The sequence below is a fragment of the Cyprinodon tularosa genome, unplaced genomic scaffold, assembly GCF_016077235.1.
Source record: "Cyprinodon tularosa strain WSP-4 unplaced genomic scaffold, ASM1607723v1 ctg165, whole genome shotgun sequence".
Lineage (NCBI taxonomy): Eukaryota > Metazoa > Chordata > Actinopteri > Cyprinodontiformes > Cyprinodontidae > Cyprinodon > Cyprinodon tularosa.
Genome location: NW_024038483.1, coordinates 1,543,209 through 1,567,741, shown reverse-complemented (window position 1 = coordinate 1,567,741; position 24,533 = coordinate 1,543,209). Strand labels below are relative to the sequence as shown.

The 24,533-nt window shown below is 36.3% G+C and overlaps 1 protein-coding gene across 1 annotated transcript in view; it reads right to left on the bottom strand.

Moving 5' to 3' along the window:
• The window catches only part of igsf21a (immunoglobin superfamily, member 21a), a 240,460-nt gene that overhangs the window by 81,742 nt on the left and 134,185 nt on the right, over positions 1-24,533 (bottom strand). The window contains exon 3 of the mRNA XM_038280808.1: positions 18,843-18,964. Coding sequence (XP_038136736.1) covers positions 18,843-18,964 — 122 coding nt within the window. The remainder of the gene's footprint in view (positions 1-18,842; positions 18,965-24,533) is intronic.

The following is a 24,533-nucleotide window of genomic DNA, read 5'->3' as shown; positions in this document are numbered from 1 at the left end:
GATGCGGAGTACCACAGGGATCAGGGCTAGGGCCAATCCTTTTTTTCTATATATATGTACCCAATCGGTAGAATTATCTGACAGTATGGGATTCATTTTGTAGTTATGTTTATATACTTAGCTAAGTTTGACCACAAATTCTGATTAAACTAAACCATTACATAGACTACAGGAACATCTTGATGATATTTACAGTCAACAACAAATGTAAGCAAATATTGTGGCTAGAAGCTCATGCAGGTGGAGCATGTCCTGCATGACTCGATGCAATTAGCTGGTTCTCCTTAAAGGAAAACCTTTTAACAATCTGACTCTGACAATCTGATTTCATTAAATTGTTTATGTGAAATGCCTCTAGATGGCATGCATTGTGAATTGGCACTATATAAATAATTGAGTTGAAACTGAATTAAACTGAATGTAACCCAGAGTGCAGCTTTACAAAACAGTTTTCAGCCCCCCTTATACATTAGGATCTTACTAAGCTAAAAGTTGTTTGGTAACAAAATAATGCTTCCTATCTAAGCATATGTTTTGTTTCTCTGATGTAGGATTTACTGTAAAGGGGTTAATGTGGCCTCAAATTTACATGTGATTTTATGACTCAATCTGCTCAATGTGGTATACTTCGGATTTCAAAACACAGAGGACATCTGTTTAATATGCAACTGTGCAGTGCCTTCAGAAGGGCTGAAGCTGAAAAATACCAGTTAGGCATTCCCCTGGTGGATAAAACTTACACAGTAGTGCTTTAAATAATTATTTCATTGCGCTCTTCATTTTCTACCAAAATGCATTTGGCCAAAGCTGTTGCTTAACAACTCCATGATTCTGACTTTGTTTGTTAATTGGCAGTCAATTAAAATATGTCTTACTGAACTGATTAAGAGAGAAAAATTTTTTAAAAATGTAGGATGTCAAAGGGGATAAGACAGGAGTAGCGCTCAGCATACAACATGAAGAAGCAGCTAAAACAAGGTAAGCAAGTTGAAAGAATGAGAAGGTAAACTAAGACTAGTGATTGGTAAAAACTTCAGTGCTTTTATGCATATGGACAGAATTAAGTCTGTGTTACCAAGTACCAATTTAGGTAAAATCAAAGAGTACGATGTTTTAGTACCTAAACGCATGCCCGCCAACAAAGAGGGACAAACGGGAGCCCAAAATTGACACTGACCATTAAAAATACAGGCAAAAGTAATTTTTCAGATAATATTTGTTAGAAAATATTTAATATTACGGTAACTAAATATAAATATATATATATATATATATATATATATATATATATATATATATATATATATATATATATATATATATTGGTAAAAATACACTCAGATAATATGTTTCAAACCGCAATAAAGGTATTAAAAGAACGATGTATTTCAGTATTTTACTTTTTACAAAACGATTTGGAATTATGGGTAATTCCAAATTGTTTTGTTTACATACATTGTGTTAGCGACGATGGATACCAAAAATAGGTACTTAAGCGGATTCCAGAAAAGAAAAAGCAATGAAAAGCTGCTGAAAGAACGGAGGGGGAGTGTAATACTTCATTTGGGTGCCCACCCAGATGTTGCTTACTTATAGTTGTGTCGTTACGCCATTGGGTCCAGGTGCAGTGTGAAAGACAGAACATAGCAGAAGAACCAGCTGAGCAGGGACCGTGGTTGACAGGAAGGAGGACAGCGTAGCAGTTCTCCCGTCACAGTTTCTGGGGGGCGGGGAAGCGACCAACAGAGTACAGGTGGAGGGGCTTGCTGCCTTATTGGAGAGTCTGAGCATACTGGCTCAAGAGACGTATCATACCATTAATTTCAATGATCCTGCACTGTGGCCAACAAAAAGGACTGATTCTAATCAAGTGAATGTTTGTAATGGCAAAAAGGAAGTCTTTCTCAGAGATGGCAAATGAACTGCCAGCCGATTTAGAGGGCAGAGAATCCCCAAAGTAGCTAACCTAACTCCAACGATGGAAGAGAAGAAATGGTTAGGGACTGGCTGATACACAGCAAGTCAAAAAAGGCCATATTTTAATGCAATGTACATTAAGGTTGGTACAATATTTTTGAAGGCCATATTTGCCATGCTTACTGTTCTGTTATGAAGTAGAGAAAAGATCAACTAGTGTACTAAATCCATTTAGATGGGATGAAAATATCCAACATAAAAACAAAAAGCTTTATGAAAGATTTCCAGGGCATGAAATAAATGGTGCACGCAAATATTGTTATTGGAAATGCAAGAAAATGCAACATATTTTCCAATCTCTACCTCTGACGGGTTCGAGGTGAGCGGGCCTTCAGTAAAATTAAGATAATAAAAAAACTACATGGGTTCTAGGATGTCCCGGTAAAGTCTATAGGGCATCAGCTTGCCAAGAAATTAGACTTTAAAGACATCATAAATGAGTTTGCCACTAAAAAAGTTCACAGTTTGCCATTTGGAGAATAAGTCTAGCCACATTTATAAAGTGAGGTCATCTAAGACTTGTTTGGAGGACAAAAAATATTTCTGTTAACAGCAGATTATTGATTAAAATACTAAGACTGTGTTGTCCATGGCCCTAGCATAGCTGTCAGCTGGCCTGCCTAAATGCATCATCATGACATAGAGAGTACAAGATTGCATGATGTTGCAGTGCAAAAAGCAAGTACTCCTAATAGAAAGCATTTGAGTGAAAGCTTCACTTTTCAAAATGCAATGTACATTAACGTTGGTACAATATTTTTGAAACGAGGGCGGGTGGCTGGAAGACTTCCAATCTAAAGAAGCACTTGGTTTTGTTTTTCTTGAGGCTGAAGAATGCACAATTTTAGACATGTTCAGATATACGACTGCAACTCTTTTATAAGGCACCTTTAGCTTGCCTGCATCCCTTAGTGACCCATCGTCTGCAGCCATCCCTGTCTGCTAAAGGTCAATAGGCCTAGTGTTTTAAATTATATAAGCATAATACATGAACATATGTTTTTTGTGTGTTTTATATGTATTAGGTCTACTGCCTTGTTTAATATAAATTGTTTGTTTTTTTTTAAATGGTGATAAAATTATAAATTTCTACACTTAACTCATTACTTCTGGTAACAAAATAACTTGCTTTGCTGCCAAGAACTCTGCCCCTTTAACGATCTAAAAAAATCCTACCTCAGACCAGAGCCTAATGTCCATCAAATGAAAGACCTGCCTAAGTGAAATTACGTGCGTAAGGGCTTTAAGGGCTTTTCAAATGGCCTAGGCTTTCCACAACCAATGGAAAAGAAACTAAATGAAAAGGGGCTATTAATTCTGCCAGAAGAACAGCTATAAAGAATTTTAAGAAGAACCAAAGTGAATACAAGCAATAAAAATGCTCCTACAGATGCCATCTGGAGTGCAATTCTATAACAACAGCAAAAACCACTTTGGTCTGTGACAGCACATGACTATTTTTGTCTCCTGCTGAGATCAAAATCTCTATTCATTGTTAACAGAGATCCTCAAAGTTCGACACAAGTCAATTTTAGCTCCTGTGATTTACTCACACAAAGCCTAAACAATTGTCCTTGCAGAATGGGTGTTGTAGATGAGGACCTATGTTGGAACTTTATTGTGATTTTCACAGCAGTTGGGTTTTTTATGATTTCAGCATTCTGTTTCAGAAGTGTCTTAAGAAGTGGAGCGTTAAATTTTGACTCTTTCGGAAGGAAACAAATCTATACCCCAGTTGTAGTCTGTAAGCTTCCCTGTTTCATATATACCAGCTTGCATTATTACATATTTAATAATGTTTGGAAGCTACAAAGGAAGGGCAAATAAGATATTTACATGTTATTAAAATCAAACAGCAACAAAAAACGTAATACTTTGGTGAAGCAACCTTTTCAAGTACTGAAATTTATTCTCAGTAAAACAGTTTAGCACAAGATTTGGTCCAACTCCTCTTTCCATTAATCTAGATTTTTTTGTTTTATTTTTTGTTACTGACTTCTACTTGTTAAATTAAACATCATAGCTGTACTTTTAAATTTAGTCTTAGACAACTTTTATTGTCATTTTTTTTTTACACACTGTATACAAACAGTATATACACAGCGTATACAAAACATTGTTTTTGTACAGCTTTCAGACAGTGAATAAGCAGCAGATTAGCAGTGAAATTAATATTTCTATTTCATAAAGTGCAGGATTGATCGACTGTAAACAGTGTGGGAGAAAACATGGTGCAAAAGGCATTGATGTGGAAGTTCAGAGCAGTACAATATATATTGTGCGAAAATGCAGCAGAAGAAAATTTTTGAGTGGAGTTCTGTTTGGGTTGTTGTTATCAGTACGATGCATGGTCTTGATTTGTGACTTGATTTAGAGTTTTTTTCAACAGCGCAGCAGTCTGATGGCAGTGGGGGAAAAGCTGTTACAGAACCTGTTGGGTGTGAAGCGGATGCTGCAGAGCCTTTTCCTAGAGGGTAGCAGGGAAAACAGTCCATTGTGGGGGTGTGAGGGGTCATTTATGATGTTATGGGCTCAGTACACACTGAGATTAAATTTCTTTAATGGAGGGGTTACTTTGTGCTGTTCTTACCACTCTTCTCACGTTCTTCCAGTCTGAGGAACTGCAGCCTATACACCACACAGTGAGACAGTTGGTCAGAACGCTCTCTATGGTGCTTCTGTAGAAGTTCAAGTACAAGCGATTCTGTGTCCTTTTATTCAGTGTTCATAGTCGAGGTGAGGTTGTCTGTGATGTTCACCCACAGAAATTTGGTGCAGCTGATGACTTCTACTGCTGAGCTGTTGCTGAGCAATGGAGCGTGGTTGAGCCGGTTCTTCCTAAAGTTGATGATCATCTCCTTTGTTTTCTCCACGTTGAGGATCAAGCTGTTATCTCTGCACCAGCTGCTCCAACTCCTCTCTGTAGTCTTGGTCATTGTGCTCTCTGATGAGGCACACCACCATGGTGTCGTCTGCAAAGTTCATGTTGTGATTGGTTGTAAACCTGGGGACACAGTCATGGGTCAGCAGAGTGAACAGCTGGGGGCTCAGGAGGCTCAAGAGGAGAGGCTCAGGTTGATGACATCAGAGGTGTTCTGTCCAGCCCGGACTGACTGAGTTGTGTTTGTGAGGACCCTTAGTAGCCAGTTGCAAAGGAGTGTATTGAAGCCCAGCTGTTCCAGTTTTCCTATCAGATGCTGTGGGATAATGGTTTTGAAAACTGAACTGAAGTCCAGTAACAGCATCTGCACGTAGTTGTTCTTCAGCCGCATTTGTGCCAGGCTCAGGTGGAGAACAGCAGAGATGGCGTACTAAGTGGAGCGGTTTCGTCTGTAGGCAAACTGGAACGGGTCAAATGCTGGGGCGAGACTGGAGATGATGTGTTCTTTAACTAGCCTTTCAAAGCACTTCATCATGATGGGAGACAGGGCGACAGGCTGGTAGTCATTAACCAAGGTGACCTTAGGGTTCTTTGTGACCGGATTGATGGAGGCAGTCTTAAAGCATGCTGAAACTATGGCTTGGTTCAATAAGATGTAAAAAGAAATGTCTGTGAGGACACCAGCCAGCTGATTTACCCACTCCTTGAACACCCGGCCAGGTATGTTATTGGGGCCTGGGTTGACTCTCCTCTGCTCTGAATGCATCTTTGATGTTAGAGAAGGGTACGTCCAGAGTGTTCTGACCCCAAGTCCACATGTTGGTAAAAATGACGGAGCACTGTCTTTAAGTAAGTAGCGCTGGGGGGGGTTGCGCTTTGCTTTATGTAGTTTTGTTTTTCTTAATGTAGTTGCGCTTTTAGATTTGTAGTTGCAGTTTGCACTTCAGGGCCACTGTACGCTGCACTGTTCTCATCTGTCCGAAGCACTCCACAGCTTTTTAAACAGTCAACAGTGGCTGTATTTAGGAGTCCAGAAACAAAACTTTGTGACCGAAGCTCCAGCAGTCGCTGGTGGTCGTACATGCAGGATCGATGCCTAATTTGTAGCGGTCTAAGCGGCATATTTTGTGTAGTTATTGAGAGCTGTATCAAGCCACTGTCCACAGGCGCAGCCATGTTAATTTAGGTTTGATAAACCTGTTATTATTTGCTGCTTTGTTTGGTCATTTTGATGCTGTAAACAAATATATAAGTTTATTAGCAAAAATGACCATGTATAATTTGTGCATGTCAGCCAAAATGGGTATCTGTAAAGGTATTTTCCTTCTAAGCCTTAATTTTTGACATTTTTATATTTGTGCATTGTTTTATGAGTTTAAAGGTTTGCTGTTTGTTCTGTTTTTCAACAATTTTGAATCTTTTTACACATGTTTTTTTTGTGGGTTTACAAATACGAAATGTCTTCTCGTTCTCTAACTTGCCTGTAAGTTGGAGTTTCTCAGTACAAAGTTTTACTCCATTTTTCTACTTATCAGCTGATTAATTAATGTCATGTTTTCTGCATACAGTCGTCTGCATACAGTAGTTATGGTAACTGATGTTGTTGTATGCTATAATCTGAGCTAAATGGCAGCATGTAGATATTGAATCAGAGGGGTCTTGGAGCCTTGAAGAACTCAACATCTGATTTTTCCAGCCTCTGATTTAAAGTTCCCTACTGACACTTAGAAGTCCCTGTCCATCAGATAGGATTTAAGCCAGTCCAGTGCCATACCAGAAATTAAGGCCAACGCAGTTTTCAATAGACTCTCAAAGTCAAGTGATATTTTACAGGACTTGGAAACGAACTTTAGGATTACAGGACTGCACAAAGGCTGTTTTATTCCATGTATCCTTCTAAGACTTATTTCAATGTTGTAGAAAAATGCATGCTTTTCTGGGATAATTTAAAGGATGGAGTACCATTAGCGCCCCATCATTTGCCCCAAAAATTAGTGAAGCAATAATAAAACAGTTATTTTTGACTTATTCGAGTCTTCTATTTGTAACTCAGTAAATCTTTCCTTAAATTAAACTAAGGCTTCAAAACAAGATTATTTTATTGAGCTCTACTGGAGGTTTATTAGGAGACAAATAATTTTTCCCTCTTCAAATGCCTGCAGCCATGGTACAACTGCTAGTGTTACCTTGGGATTAAAAAAATAATAATGAATTAATTATTTTCTAAATAATAATTCATTTATAGATTTTCCCTTAACTTTTATCCTCTTATGCATGCTTTACTTTTTTCATTTCTGGAAAGACGAGTCATGAAAATACTGTCATAAGAAATCTCTTGCTTTTGAGATTAGTTTTTTCCTATGACAAATTATTTATGAGTATATATTTATATCAGGTTAAAGAATATTAAAAACAGAAATGTATGGACTGGACTGGCCTCATAGGTTTGTCCCAATTCAAGGGTTATGTCCTTTGAAGTACCCAGCACATGTAGAACAGGTGGAAATAGGTAGGGCAGCTGGGGGACAGTAAGGGCAGCTGGGGGACAGGAAAGGGAAAAAAACCACTGACAACTTTTTCACTTCCCTAATACATGTAGAAAAGCTGCAGACCAAGAACATGAGTCTTGTTGACACAATGAATAAGAGCAGAACAGAACTTCCCCTCTGGGTCAAAAGGAAAAGGCACTGTTCAGTACTGAGGTGCTGAAAAACAATGGTGTGACACTCCCTGTCTTTTAGTCTAAAGCACAAAAAATCCTTAGCACTGCCTTCATGTCAGCCGGTACCCTTAGCAGCCGAAAAGCAAACCCAGAGCTACTAAAACCACACAAAGGCTTTTGCGAAGGCGTTGGATCAGATGATCAGGAAATAGTTGTTAAAAAAGCATCAATTCAAAGGTGACTTGTTGCAGTTTCTCACTCTGTCTTGGACATGGTTGTTGTAAATGCAATTTTGTACAGGAAGTATTCAAATGTGGCAATCTTACAAAGGTATTTCACCCTGGGTTGCAAAAGGTAAAGAAGATTAATTGAATCTTCCCTACGAAGCATGTATCATGAAATTTAACTATCTCTATTCGAATTAAAGGACAAATAAAAATGTTTAATTTTCATTACAATTATTAGGAATTTTTAACATCTTCTCACATCTTAATCTTAGAAATCAAAGTAATTTGTGTTGCAAAAATACAGTCATGACTTTTTGAATTTGTCAAAGTTATTTAACAAAAAAAAATTGCATTTTAGGCCCAGTTTAATCAAAAATTTTAATTGCATTTTTCATTAAACTACCTAATTAAATTACTACCTTGGCTGATTACTCGAGACTTAAGTTAAGATGTACCTCCAATATAATAAGAAAATGCAACATATAACAATTGAACAGGCTTTCACATTTAACAATTTAGTAAAAAAAATAAAAATAATGATACATGTCTGATATCTTTTAAAAATTGAAATCACTGTATAAATGTATAAATAACATACAGTATTTACTTCACCATATAGTTAGATGTCCATGACCTTGTTTACCAGTTTCAGAGAAAATACTGCAATGCCAATACTAAAAAAACATTAGAGAGAGTATGACTCAAACAGCATCTAAAGATAACAATGTAAGACCAAGGGCCTCATATAAAACAAGTCTGTGTATAAAACAGGTTTGGCAAAACATATTTGATGTATAAATTCTGACGTATAAAAAATAACTGCATAAAAGTGTGTAGGAATCAATTCAAACCTTTTCCTTGTCATGTGATTTTTCAGCAGCCACACAAAAATTTTTTCATGACAATACGCTAAAAAACACATACATTTGCCAATGAAATAAACTTTGACCCTGATAATTGCTTTAAAATAAATAAGCATTTTAACATTGTTTTTGAGCAAGGGTTTGAGCTCTTACAGTATGATCTAATCTTGAAAGATGAAACTGAATCACATTAAGCCTCATACATCACCATTATTCATTTAAAAATATTAATACAGCCTTAGTTGGATATAAACTATGAATATTACTCTGTTGAGGTCAAGGAAATGGGCATCAGTCTGTGCCCCGAAGGGCATAAAATACTATTTTATTCTCAAAGGGTCATGTCCATCCTAAAAAAGGTGGCAGATCAGCAGATTAATTTCAAACAAGTCAAATGTAATAAACCGGGATGACAAGGTGGAGACAACCACATGTCCATAAATAGCTGTGAAAAGCTGTGAAGCCCAATTGTGCAAGGATGGCAGCCTTCGCAGGGCTGGAGGACATCCCCACTGGAAAAAAAGTGATTCTGCCTAGCTGCTAGTAGATGATTATGGATGGCTTATTAGGACAAATAAAAATGTTTAATTTTCATTACAATTATTAGGAATTTTTAACATCTTCTCACATCTTAATCTTAGAAATCAAAGTAATTTGTGTTGCAAAAATACAGTCATGACTTTTTGAATTTGTCAAAGTTATTTAACAAAAAAAAATTGCATTTTAGGCCCAGTTTAATCAAAAATTTTAATTGCATTTTTCATTAAACTACCTAATTAAATTACTACCTTGGCTGATTACTCGAGACTTAAGTTAAGATGTACCTCCAATATAATAAGAAAATGCAACATATAACAATTGAACAGGCTTTCACATTTAACAATTTAGTAAAAAAAATAAAAATAATGATACATGTCTGATATCTTTTAAAAATTGAAATCACTGTATAAATGTATAAATAACATACAGTATTTACTTCACCATATAGTTAGATGTCCATGACCTTGTTTACCAGTTTCAGAGAAAATACTGCAATGCCAATACTAAAAAAACATTAGAGAGAGTATGACTCAAACAGCATCTAAAGATAACAATGTAAGACCAAGGGCCTCATATAAAACAAGTCTGTGTATAAAACAGGTTTGGCAAAACATATTTGATGTATAAATTCTGACGTATAAAAAATAACTGCATAAAAGTGTGTAGGAATCAATTCAAACCTTTTCCTTGTCATGTGATTTTTCAGCAGCCACACAAAAATTTTTTCATGACAATACGCTAAAAAACACATACATTTGCCAATGAAATAAACTTTGACCCTGATAATTGCTTTAAAATAAATAAGCATTTTAACATTGTTTTTGAGCAAGGGTTTGAGCTCTTACAGTATGATCTAATCTTGAAAGATGAAACTGAATCACATTAAGCCTCATACATCACCATTATTCATTTAAAAATATTAATACAGCCTTAGTTGGATATAAACTATGAATATTACTCTGTTGAGGTCAAGGAAATGGGCATCAGTCTGTGCCCCGAAGGGCATAAAATACTATTTTATTCTCAAAGGGTCATGTCCATCCTAAAAAAGGTGGCAGATCAGCAGATTAATTTCAAACAAGTCAAATGTAATAAACCGGGATGACAAGGTGGAGACAACCACATGTCCATAAATAGCTGTGAAAAGCTGTGAAGCCCAATTGTGCAAGGATGGCAGCCTTCGCAGGGCTGGAGGACATCCCCACTGGAAAAAAAGTGATTCTGCCTAGCTGCTAGTAGATGATTATGGATGGCTTATTAGCCGCTTTAGATTGACAAGTTCCATGGAGGGGAACAAAGGAGCCGTTTGTCATCATTCATTTGTTAATTGTTTATTTTGGGTGAGGTACTGATTTATTTAAAAGATTAGGTATAACCTTTTTCACTCATTTGTGTTGTGAGAGTATTCCAAATAGATGCAACAGACATAACATTTTACATCTTAATAATGATTTTCTAAACATTACAATGCTCAGCATTATGAAATAATAGAGCTCAATTTCTTAGTTAGTCGGTGCCTTTTGGACTTCATACAAACGTTGAAGAACAAAATCTTTGTTTTGACAAATTTCTTTAGTGAGTTACTGATGTCTTTCAATAAATTGTTGTGGTTGCCATTAATGAGGTTCCATGAGGTGACCATGTCTCTCTGTGATGTCCTGACAGCATTCTTCCCATAGTTACTTTGATACACAGTGGATATCTTCCAGCTATTTATACTACTTTACATATGAATGTGTAGGCAACCACTGGCATTTTCTCAAACTAGTACCTGGGCCTCTTCCAGGTGGGACGTGCTTGGAATACCTCCGCAGGAAGGCGTCCAGGGGGCATCCAAAAAAGACGCCCAAGCCACCTTATCTGACTCTGTTCGATGTGGAGGAGAAGCGGCTCTACTCCAAGCTCCTCACCCTATCTCTAAGGTAGTACCCATACACCCTGCGGAGAAACCTATTTTCAGCTACAAGTATCCGGCATCTTATTCTCTTGGTTATGAACCAGATTTCATGACCAAAGGTGAGGGTAGGAACGTAGACTGAGCGATAAATCGAGAGCTTTGCCTCTTTGCTTAGCTCTCCCTTCACCATTGACAGACAGTGCAGCAGCACTATAATGTGGAGAGCCTCTATCTCCCGCTCCACTCTCCCGTTTCTCTTAAACAGGACCCCAAGTTAACTAAACTCCTCCACTTGAGGCGGAAGTCTCCTCGAACCTGAAAGAAACAAGCCACCTTTTTCCGGTATAGAGAACCATGACCTCATACACGGATGAGCCGGTTCTCACCCCAGCCGCTTCACACAAGACTGTGAAATCCCCCCAGGGCATGCTGTAGGTCTAGGCAGGAGAGAGAGCCGTGTCATCTGCAAAAGATGGGAACCAGATGGTTCTGGACTGGTCCCCGAACCAGAACCAGAACCATCCAGTCCTTGGCTTTGCCTAGAAATCCTGTCCATAAAGTTTATAAACAGGAATGGTGACAGAGGGCAGCCCTGGTGGAGTCTAACATGCACCAGGAACTCATCAGGCTTAATTTCTAAAATTTTTTAGATGAGAAAGCTTTTCGGATATCCTGCTTTTTCTTTACCTCAAAGTATCATATTAATATATAAGCAAATATTAAGTGCATCTTTTATTTGGTTAGAATTTAATGGAAATAAAATAGGAAAAGTTCAAATTATTTCAAATAACAAAAAATTAAATTACATAAATATATTTGAAGCTATCTAATTTCCAATTTGAAAAAAAAAAACAATAATTAATAAACACTAAAAAACAAGTAAATGTTATAATAAGCTAAATATAGAAGAAAAGAGAGCAAGAATCTCATGGTGAAGATAATGCTTTTCTCTGCTTGCACTTCCTTCAGGGATAAGTGTAAGATAAAATAAGCATTTTTTTTTTTACCACAGAATGAAAGTGATGAGAATAGCACTGTAAATCTGACTCTGGGCTGGTGGCTGGGGGTTGGGTAATTGGTTCTGTCTTGGGAAATGCTGATGTAGCCCGTTGCTTTGTTTTCACAAACAAAGCCACGGTTTAGTGATCCACAATGACTGCCGCATTTGTAGATTCAAATCAAGACAAAAAAAAAAAAAATAATTATATTAAAAAAACAAAGGTGTTGAAGAAACGCCGAGAAATGCATGAACCAGTATTTCTTATTTCTTGCCTGCTTGTGATGTCCCTTCCTGTTTGACAGCAAGTCATGTCCATTAGAAATGGGAAAGGGAAAGGAGGAGAGGTTGCACTCAGAGACTTCTGTTAAATATTAAGACTGAAAGAATTAATTTTTCAGCACTGCTCAAATCTTTGATGTCAAGCTTTTCAGAGGTGCCTGTCCACTGAGAATCTGCTAAGAGAAATGGAGCACATGACTTGGAATGTACCGAAACTCTGCTGTTGCAGTTAGTTAGTCTCTATCAATTAATTAGCTGGCGTTTGAAATCTTAATTAGAATGGGTACACCATTTTATTTGAAATAGTGCTTTTCATCATAATGGCAGGTAATTCCCTCAGGAACATCAGCAGTACAATGCAGATATTAGGTTCATATACTACCAGGGGAAACCTGTTGTGTTGTTGAGAAGCAATTTTTTTTTTTAGATCTGTTAAGCAAATGTTTGCCTAGAACCTTAATTTTAATAATTTTTTTTTTCATTTTATATGAAATATTTAATCAAAAGTATTCTAACATAGTTTGTGCTCACACAATGGATCTTACAACTTTTTAGCAATGATTCAAACAAGTACTGATATTTAAATATCATCAAAAAACATCAAAAACAAAAGTCTTTTTGTTCCAGTCTTATGAACAAAATCTGATGTCAATACAAATTTGATTTGATAAAGTGCAAATTAATCTAAAAAAAAATATTGTTTGTAAAAAACCGTCATCTAGAATGATCAATGATAAGACCCCCCTGGAAGTTGGGGGAAAATAAATGGCACACAGCAAAGAGATTTTAGCCGAGAAGATAGAAGAAAAGCTCCTTCTCACGATGGTGTATGAAGGCCAAAGTGAGAAAAAATAAATTATGTGAGGAATTCTTTCTTCCTCCTCTTTCTAACCAAGTCAGTACAGTTGAAATGTGGAGAATAAAGTAGAAATGCAGAGTTAAGTTGAAAAACCAAGAATAAAGTAATATAGTATTCAGAAATAAATAAAACTGTCAATAAAAAGCTAACTTTCAAAGGATATAGGCTTCCAGATGACACCAAAAAGCACACACTCGAGCTGATGTCTGTCATCATTCTTTCTTCCTGCGTTATTAACGATTCTTGAAACTGCAAAATATTTTTTCATTGAAAGTTAAATGCTTTATTTTGACCTTTTTCGTGACATTTCAGCTTTATTCTCAACACTATATTTCGACTTTATTCTCCATATTTTAACTTTATTCTCAACATTTCGACTTCACCAACTTTGTGAGGAAGAGGGGGGGGGAAATGTCCTGTCACAGTTTTTTCCCCATTTTTTCCTTACTGTGGCCCTAAAACTGTGTCGTACATTGCTGTTACTTAGGGCTTCTTAAGAACTCCTCTTGTCTACTAATGCAAACAAATGACACAATCTGAATCTTGAGCTGGAAAAGGCATTATTAACAGAGAAGCTTTTGAGACCTTATCCAGTCAAACGTTACTTCAAATTAACTAAGCACATCGTCAGATACTGTTTCTGGCCTCAAGCATTTTAAGTGAATGGGCCAGGACTGGCAGTGGTAACTCACTCTGCACTTGATGAAAAGCAGAGATAAATTACCTAGTGGACTAGATGGAGGGGGATGTGTGTAATCAGCCATGTTTCCTCCAGGAATGAGCATGTAACAGAATGACTAGGACAATGCTCTGATTCTATGCATGTCAAAAGAAGTGTGATTGGCCTAGTGCTTACAGCTTATAATGTGCTGATGAAGCTCATCCTTTTGTTTTGTTCTGTTTTTTTTCTCTTAATAATGTTTGTTATGTTTGTTATTTTTGCATTTATGAATTCAAGTCGAAAAAGGCATAGTTGACAGATAAAAGCAAAAGAGATTGAAGATTAAAAAAACAAGTAAAGCTAACAAGAAAGCCCAGACAAAAAGGCGCTTTTCAATGATAAGAGTTATTCTTTGTATGTTACATATTTGCCATGACTTATCAGAGCAAATGGATATCCAGCCCAACATACACATTAACTTTAACAGTCCAAGTATAAGATGTTATTGTTCTATTACTGGAATGTTAAGACTGTCTAGAAGCCATTTTAACAAGTATGTGTTCTTGTTAAAGAACAGCACTTCTAATTTTAGTCAAGTTAAATTGCAATTACTCAAGCACCAAAGTCCAGAGTTGTCCTTGTCCATTTGTTATTATAAACTTAACCACATGCTGGATGTTCTGTGGGATTCATGTGGCAGGAAAACCTGCTCTGCATTAACTTATCAATGTCAGCAGCTTATCAGCTCTGGCATTTTTACCACTCTCTGCCAGAGCACCTGGCAAGCAGTAGGATTGTCTGGCCAACCTATTCTTACTGGTTCATTTTGTTTTTTCTTCCCTCACTTCATTGTCTCTTAGGTACTCAATGTTCATTTTTGCTGCCAAGCACTTTCCTCAACTCAAGTGCCACCTCTTCATTGCCACTCTATTCTCCAGAGAGACCCTACTCTGGATCCCAGTCTAACCACTCTGACCAAAATGTTTCTCCTTTATACAGCACTTGTCTCTGGTTTAAACATCTCCTCTTTTAGACTTTAGAAAATAAATAGTCAATGTCTCAGGAAAAAAAACAAAAAAAACAAGACTAGTTAACTTACAGTAGTAGGTACAATTAATGTGTTTACCCATTTCATAACTTCAGGTGTTCAACAAAAATGCAAAAGAAGCAAAGCAAAAATAATTTAGTAAAAAGATTTAATAGTTTTACTGATAAGAAACAAAGAAACCCTGCATAGCATAATGGCTTCTGTAATTTTGTGTAATTTTAATTCTTCTTCAAGTTCTTTCTTTCTTTCTTGCTTTCTGTCTGTCTGTCTGTCTGTCTGTCTGTCTGTCTGTCTGTCAATGCCAATGCATTATTTACAAATAAAGGTATTCCTTTTCAAACACAAAACCATCTTTTGATCATTTGATAATAATAAGAAAAGTTTACTCTACTGGTTGTATGCAGTTTTTGCTGTAAAGAAATCTGAATGCAAAACTGAGGGGGAGTATTATATATAATTTTTTTTCATTCCAAAAGTTTACCTACTTTACTTTCCTATAATTACCAAGTGGGATTTTTTTCAACCAAAAAATAAACAAGTTAAGCAAACATTTATGATTTGCATAGAATAAGGTTGGGTTTAAAAGACAAAGTTAGATTTAGACATATAATAGAAGTGATGTTATGGTTGCTGTGAAAAAAGCCAGTTGAAACATTTTGTCTTAGGCACTGAGATGTGGAAAAGAAAATATCATGGACAGGATTTAAAGAAAGCAATTTTTCATCGCTGTTAAGAGACAAGGTAGAAAGATGGTATTTACATCAAGAAAACCTTTCCACCCACACACAAGAACTTACACACTGCAAAAAATATAAATCTCAATAAGTTATTTTTTCTTAAAATAAGTGTGTTTTTCCTTGATTTGAGGAGATAAGTAAGACACTTTGCCAATGGAACAAGACAATTTCCTTTTAAAATAAGAAAAAACTATTTTATCGTCTTATTTCAAGTAAATATTATCTAACTATCTTATTTTAAGAGTGAAAATACTCATTCCATTGGCAAATCATCTTATTTACCTGCTCAAATTAAGGCTAAATATACTTAATTTAAGCCATTTTTTACTTATTTCTGGATTGTTTTTGCAGTGCATGTATGCTTTTAAAAAGTCTTATATCATAGGTAAATATCAAACTCACACTTTCTCTTGATGTGCCACATTCATATTTTATGAAGATTTTTAGCTAGCTATAGAAGAAGAGCAAAAACAGTCACTGCTTGTTTGAACTTGAAGACAGAGATCCTGTAGACCTCTGTGTTCAGGAAAGCTTTTCTTTCCTTTTCTGACTTTCAAGCACTGATACATAAACTAATACTTCAATACTAAGTATCACAGCCAATCCTTATATATATATATATATATATATATATATATATATATATATATATATATATATATATATATATATATATATATATATATATACACTTCTAAAAATGTCCGATGTTTCTCCAATTATCTTTTGGAGACACTTCTCCAGTGTTCTCTTCAGCCCTTGGTATTTCTCCATTTCTCATGCTGTTTCTTCCTAATGTTTCCATCATTTGTTATGGCCACATCAATCACTACTGCCTTTCTCCGCTGCTTATCAATGATCACAATGTCAGGTTTTTTAGCCACAACCACTTTGTCTGTTGTTATCTGGAAATCCCACATGATCTTAGCCCAGTCATTCTCCACCACCTTGGTAGGTGGTTCCTATTTTGATCTGAGAGTCTCCAGTTTGTCCTTCCATGTATTACTTTTCTTACAGTCTCTTATACCTTGTTGTGAGATTCTGGATTGTTTCTGGGGCCTCTTAGCATAGCCTGCATCTGGAATCTTGTCTGGAATGATAGATCTGTGTGTCATTTGCTGTGGTGTTCAACGCGCGATCCTGTGCTGATCCTATCCAGGGCTTTTTCCTCCTATGATAGTTCTTTCAGTTCCTTCTTTTTCAGCTTCCACATTATGAGACATCTATCAAGTGGAATATACTTTGGGGCCATCATCCGGATATACTCTTCGAGCTTGAATGTTTCATCTTCAGCAGTAGCTCTGATGCTCACTAACCCTCTGCCTCATTCGATGCGCTTAGTGTGTAGCTCGTGGATACTGGATTTAAGGTGGAATCAACCATTGTAAGTAGCTTTTATATTTTAATATCAGTAGTATGAATTTCCTCCTTTGGCCAATTCGTTACACCCAGCAGGATTGCTAGCCTGAAATAGCTGTTGTTTGCCCTGACCTTGTTCTTGCCATTGAGTTGAGTTCTCAGAACTTTGCCTTAATCCGTGCATGTATATAACTGTAGCTGCTTTCCATGTTTCCTCTTTGTGGTTTCCACTTCTGCTATTTTATATATATATTTACACACACAACTGTGTTTATTATTCTATGCAGCTCAAGTAAAATAACCAATGGGGAACTAATAAGTTAATACTGAATTACTGACACTAATACAGGAACCACTTAAAATCGAATCCCGTGCAAAATACACAGAATATGAATATTTGGTAATGGGTTATGGATTAAAAATCTTAAGTCATTATCTTATTAGTTCTGTGGATGTTTTATTTTGGTAGATGTGCACTGCAAAAAATATAAATCTCAATAAGTTATTTTTTCTTAAAATAAGTGTGTTTTTCCTTGATTTGAGGAGATAAGTAAGACACTTTGCCAATGGAACAAGACAATTTCCTTTTAAAATAAGAAAAAACTATTTTATCGTCTTATTTCAAGTAAATATTATCTAACTATCTTATTTTAAGAGGGAAAATACTCATTCCATTGGCAAATCATCTTATTTACCTGCTCAAATTAAGGCTAAATATACTTAATTTAAGCCATTTTTTACTTATTTCTGGATTGTTTTTGCAGTGTGATGTAAATTAAGTTTTTAATTAGTCCTATAATCCAATTCAAGACTATTAAGCTACACTGAGCAATAATGATTAAACTTGTGAGCAAAATATGAACTAAAACTGGGACTAAATCAGGTGGCTAAACTAACTAAACTAAAGCAAACAAGGAGTAAAGCTCACTAAAATAAGCACTATGTGTAGAGAAAACAAGCCTTTTGATGAGATTTTACACTCAGTCCTCACATCGATAATTTAGGCTAGCTGCTGTATATTTTATTCATATTTACTCAATTGCTAGATTGCTTAAAATCGTCATTAATTTACAATGTGAATTATTCTAGTCCAGATAGGGTAAGATACATTTTCAAATGATAGACCTCGTAATAAATGCTCCAAAATCCCGGTACTTTTCAATATGTGGCGCAAGTCCTCCAGTCCTGCTGCTGTCAGCACAGTGAAAACGTGGGCTTGTGCAAAAATACAGATTGGACATAAACCTGGTATGTCCTTGTGTGTTAGCACTAAGGTGGTGTTGAAAAAACGCACTGGATTTTTATCACCATGGTTTTTTTTATATATAAGTAAGTATATATAAATGGAGTGAGAGCGTGTGAAGACACTGAGATGCGTGTGTCTCACACCAGATGGGTGAGAGTTGACAGGCCTTGACTCCAACTGCTGTTATTTGTTCCTCTGCTTTTGCCTATTTGTGGTCTGTTCAAGCTATCTATATAGTAAACCAAAAATAATTAATAGACTGCTGTGGGAGGTGTTTATTTTAGTATCAATGTACCAAAAAATGTGTGATGCTCACTACTGTAGGTTTAAATAAGGACTCGATTTTAATTAGACCTTTGAAAATGTGTTACGGTATTTAACCTGACTTGAGTTCCTCCAAAGTGTTAACCAGCAGTTCCGGTCCTATATATTTGTACCCTAGTTCATAGCATGTCATTTTAGGCCAGTTTAGGCCAGCTGTTATTGAGAATAAAACCATGCACATACAATCACAGTGTCCAAGACATGCTGGAATATGAAATTCAAATATTTTCAGAAATGTATTAATAAGTATTTTTTAGAATTATGATAAAAGGTGAGCCTCACCGGACAGTCGTTTTGTACACAAAATCCTCACGTCTTCGGTAATCCTCCATATGGGAGTAATTTGTATTAAACATGGCATCGTAGGTAAAGATTTTCTGCTTGATGGTACCTCCGTCTGTGACCTGAAAAGCAAAGAAAAAAGTTATAAGGATGGAATTTAACCAAACAAAACACAAGTGCTTTTATTTTTTTTGTCTTGAGTTTATCTTATTCTATGCTTTTTGGATATTATGGACTGACACACTGATATCACTAATTCTAATAATAACTTAAGTAAGACACTGACAACCTGCTGACATGATAACATCATAGAGATCTTATTCACCCTCAGGTCTGTGTCTCTAGACATGGCTAAAATATAATGAGGACTGACACAGTGCAGTGTTCTGTATGTGTCAAACCTTGAAGAAGTCTGCTTTCAGCAGATGTAGTGGCATGTAACGAGATTCTACAAAGATGGATGTTCAAAACACTGGTCTTATCTCTTCTTTTTTAAGCATTGTATCTGATGAGAGAAGCTTTTCTTCCCTTTCTAATATTCAAAGGACTGCTGAAGTCACTTAGCATTTGAATGAATATGATTTCTGCTCTCTTCAGAAGCTATGACATCCATAAAGTAAAACTGGTGACAGGATTTTAATGGAGCCACTAACACTGCTTTGAAGAGGGGAATCGTTGGTGGGCTAAGGATTCCTTATGCGATGCTGTCATTCTGATCCAATCAAATCCCCCCAGCAGGTAAACATTGTCAAAGCATTTCAGGAAAAGTCCCTCCATACATTGCAGCATGAAGCATTAAAGCTAAATTTGATCTATGTGAGGAATTGACTGTTCACGTTATAACTAAAGTATCTATATTAACCTCTTGCCTCTGCTTTATTGTGTTAGGTTGAAGTGCATTGAGTTCCTTTTTCAGGACCAAACTAGGTGTTATTCATTTGATTGCTTTTAACAGTTGGCTCTAAAGTAAACAAGTAAAGATTTTATTTTAACAGTATGATGATTATGGATACGTTCAAGATATTACTTCTTGTTTACACTGTGTTTTAAGAACTTATGTAATAAATCTTATATAATAAATTCTTGCAACAGCCTAAGGCGAAGATAGGTTCCACAACATTTATTCAAAATGTTTTCCCTTTATTTCTGCTTTGGATTTACAAAGAAGATTAAAGTAAAAAAAATATGGAAGCAAACACACAAGTGAAGTCCAGCAGATAATAGTAGTTGTCTATTTTAGCATGAGGTCATAGCTGTTTTCTATTTAGCCACAAACATAACAAAATACTGTAAAGTAGTGAATGACAAGGGATGTGTTTAATGACTTTTTTGAAAATTACAAAACATTACATGAAAAAAAATAATTTTAATGTAATTTTGTTTTGTTTCACATAATGAAAACAAATAAAGCTCAGATTGTAGTTCCATTTTTCTTAACATATGAAGGGATTCAGTTGTGTTTTTAAATAGATATGATTGTGTAGATGGATTAGTTATCATTAAAAAAATTTTCATAGATATGTGAAACAAATAATTACATTGCTTACGTAAAACACCTTTGTCCAAGTAGAAAAAACATTCAACTCTCTCACCCTCACTGAGCTAGGTAGAGATTTCTCAGTGCCCCTCTGCTGCATAATTTTGTTGGGGCCGAGTAAAAGAATTAAAATTTTTGCAATAGCTTAAAGGGCTCATTATGCTTGACACATGGACATTCCATGCAGAAAATGGGCTGCCTTTCACAGCATCTGCAGCATTTACACTCTGTGAAGTTTTCCCCATTCTAGACGGTGTTCTGTCAAAACAGCATACGCTGTCAGATCGGCATACATTGTTCTAATGCGCATGCACGCACATGCACAACAGAGAATTATTCCCGAATAGAATGTTGGCAACAGTGTAACAACAACCAAAAACATGTTTATTTTAACTTTAAAAAAGAAAATCAGCTTTGATTATAATGTTATTTCTTGGATGTAGAAATGTTATGTTTATCTGTGAAAAATTCCATTGTAGATATTGCTTTATGTCTTGGATTGTTGTCTTGTTGGAAAATAAATCTCTTTCCCAGTCTCAGGTCTTTTGCAGACTCCAACAGGTTTACTTCCAGAATGGTCCTGTTTTTGGCTCCATCTATTTTACCATCAGTTTTAACCATCTCCTTTCTGTCACTGCTGAAGAAAAAGAGGCCCAGACCATGATGCTGCCAACACCATGGTTTACAGTGGGTATGGTGTGTTCAGGGTGATGAGATGTGTTTCTTTTATGCCAAACAAACGTTTTGCATTGTTGCCAAAAAGTTTGATTTTGGTTTCATCTGACGAGAGCACCTTCTTCCACATGTTTGATGTGTCTCCCAGGTGGCTTGTGGCAAGCTGTAAAGATACTTTTTATAGATAACTTTAAGAAATGGCTTTCTTTCATTGAAGCCAGATTTGTGCAGCATATAACTGTTTTTGTCCTATGGACATAGTCTCCTATCTCAGCTGTAGATCTCTACAGTTCATCCAGAGTTATCATGGGCCTCTTGGCTGCCTTTCGGATCAGTCGAGTCCTTGTATAAGCTGATAATTTAGAGAGACAGCTGGGTCTTTGTAGATTCACAGTGGTCTGATACTCCTTCCATTTCAATAATATCGCTTGCACAGCGCTTCTTGGAATATTTAAAGCTCTTTTTGTAATCAAATCCGACTTTAAACTTCTCCATAACAGTATCTTGGACCTGCCTGGTGTGTTCCTTGTTCTTCATGATGCTCTCTGCCCTTTAAACAGACCTCAGAGACTATTGCAGAGCAGGTGCATTTAGAGAGAGACTTGATTACACACGAGTGGATGTATTTATCATCATCAGTCATTTAGGTCAACATTGGATCCTTCTTAAGCCCATTCAGAGATCATCTGTTTCCACTTGTATATGAAACTTTACTGAAAATTATTTAGGGAGTAAAAACGTATATACCTGACACAGAGACGGAAAGGGAGGTGAGAAACAATAAGGGAATAAGAACTAAGTTGACAGAGAGAGATAGGGTGCATGAAAAGGTAGAAAACAAAACAGCAAAACCACAGAAGATATATAGTAACTCTTAGAAATCTGCTTCCATACCATGTATAAGAGGAGAGAGAAAGAAAACAGAGAACATAACATAGCAAAGAGAATACAACAGACAACCAAGGTTAACATTGAAAAAAAGCTTCAAGAGCAGCAGGTATCCCTTAGATATCTATATGTGTGGAAGGCAAAATCTATGGCAGTTACATAATATTATTCAGGTGGTATATATCTGTAGCTGCAGGTTAGTATTTAGTATTAGTCTTTATCCATGACATTGTGGTATGTATGCATGGGCATGCTTATGTATAAAGGAGTTACAAAGCTTCTTCAGAAGAAAAATATGCTTAATAGTTGCCACAGTTCTGCCTTTGGTTGTAGTTTACTACTAGAAATATGAAGATAAAAAAAAAAAAACGAGACTTGTCTATGTTAAACATCAGTTAATACTTTTGAGAATATGCCCTTCAGTTAAAACATCTACAAGAACTAGGCTCAGGGTAAGTAGCTTTTTGCCAAAAACAAAATTTTGAAAATACAGAACATACACACAAAACAAAACACAAATCAATGAGTACTTTCTATGTTGAAAAGGTATATGAGGTTTCAATGAAATGTTCAAATGATCAAAATGAACAACTACAGTAGTAGCCATTCAAAATTTCTCCACTTTCCTTGATGTCCCTTGGCTGGTCCGCTACAATTCCTATTTAAACATCTATCTTTGTACTAAAATATTCTTTCTGTAATGATTTGTGAACATTAAGATCTAAAGAAAAGCCTCATCTCCTGGTCAGACCCTGTAATTCAGTAAAAGGGTCGAGTCAGAGTTAAAAAACGCATGCCCGGGGGAAGGCAATTGGCTGGAAGTTGGAGGGGAGTACGCTGCCATTCAGCTGGCATTTGACTGGGAAGGGCGATTTTTGAATGGCTTCAACTGCAAGTTTTTGTTTTTTTTTGTTTTTTTTTTTCTGCATTATTATTGGAGGTAAATTTAATTTAAAGGAAAAATTAAGGGAAAGATGTGTTTAAAAATTTTGTTTGATAACCTCCTTGAACTTTTGTTTCAACTAGAAACCCTATCAAAGGGACCAGTACAATCCAAACACCTGCCTTTTCAAGAAGAGAGTAATTTTAGTACACCAACCATCCCACAGAAAATTATTTGGCAGATATTGTAGGAATTTGGTTTCGGTTTTTCTAAGCTCCAAGGATAGGATAATCTATATTTTTTTCCCACTGCAATGTAACTTCTATTTATCTATCCATCTTTACTGGTTGTACCTCTTAATGAATATTGACCAATAAACTTCTGTCATAAATATGATAGAATCTGCACTTTACTGAATGTCTTGCAAAGAAGAACTTTTTGCAGTATTAAGCTATGAGTAGGGGAAATAGAACAGAGGGCTGTAGAAAGAATGGATATGGAATAAAGGAGAACCAAACTGTGCCAAAATGGCTGTACACATGGGAGATGAATACTCCTTTGATTAAAGAAAAGCAGTTTTAGAAAAGCAAAGCCTAGCTACAACCACATTGTTGAATTTAGGCCATTTAATGCATATGAGGAACAGAGGCATCTGCACCTCCCCAATGTTTAGCCATCTGGAGATATGAAAAGGCAGGTGTGAATGGTGGAGAATGAGCTATCCATTCTTTGTTGGCTTTGTGGCAGAGATGGATGTTGGCAAAGAAAATAGTTCTGAGGCAGAAGAAAAAAAACCATGACAGGTACTGTAGCTGACAATGGGTGGGTTTAAAGGTGCTCAAAAAAAGGATGACATGCTACTCCAGAGCATTACAGATGCCAGGTTCTCTCAGCGGGTGACCTGCATCTTTACTGGCAATCCAGCAGAACTGCTTTTATAATGGTGGCTCCTATTATTGGGGTGAGATTAGTACAAGGTCTCAGGGGTTTAACCGAAGTCCTCCTCCCTCTATTTGTCTCAGCCAGGCCTATTTATAGGCTGTAGCTACAACAGCAGCCAGTGGCGGAGTTACAGTTTACACATTGCAAGCACGATAGAACAGATGGAATATATATTACTACTAGTAATAATAATAATATTCTTATACAGCAACATCAATACTAAAAGACAAAGGACATTTGGTGAAAGGCATGAATTCTCTACTTTTTTAGTAATCTCCAAGCCTTTGAGTTACTTTCACAAAAGGCAGACAATAGCACTGCACAGTAGGTAGTATCTAGTGTGTGGGAGACAAGAGTACTAAAATACAGGAGCAATGTTCCAAGCTCCTGTGAAGTAAGAGCCAAAATATGGTGCCATTGCTTTTAAAGATTACAAAGCAAAATATCCTGGGGGCAATGCAGTGTATCTTACGAAAGCATAATAAACAAGTCAAATTGATATGCAGTAGGTCTGCACTGTATACATGGTTTATTAGTTTGCAGCAATTGTAGCAGCCAAACCTAAGATGCTTAAGCATAGATACACTATATTGCCAAAAGTATTTGCTCACCTGCCTTGACTCACATATGAGCTTAAGTGACATCCCGTTCCTAATCCATAGGGTTCAATATGACGTCGGTCCACCCTTTGCAGCTAGAACAGCTTCAACTCTTCTGGGAAGGCTGTCCACAAGGTTTAGGAGTGTGTTTATGGGAATTTTTGACC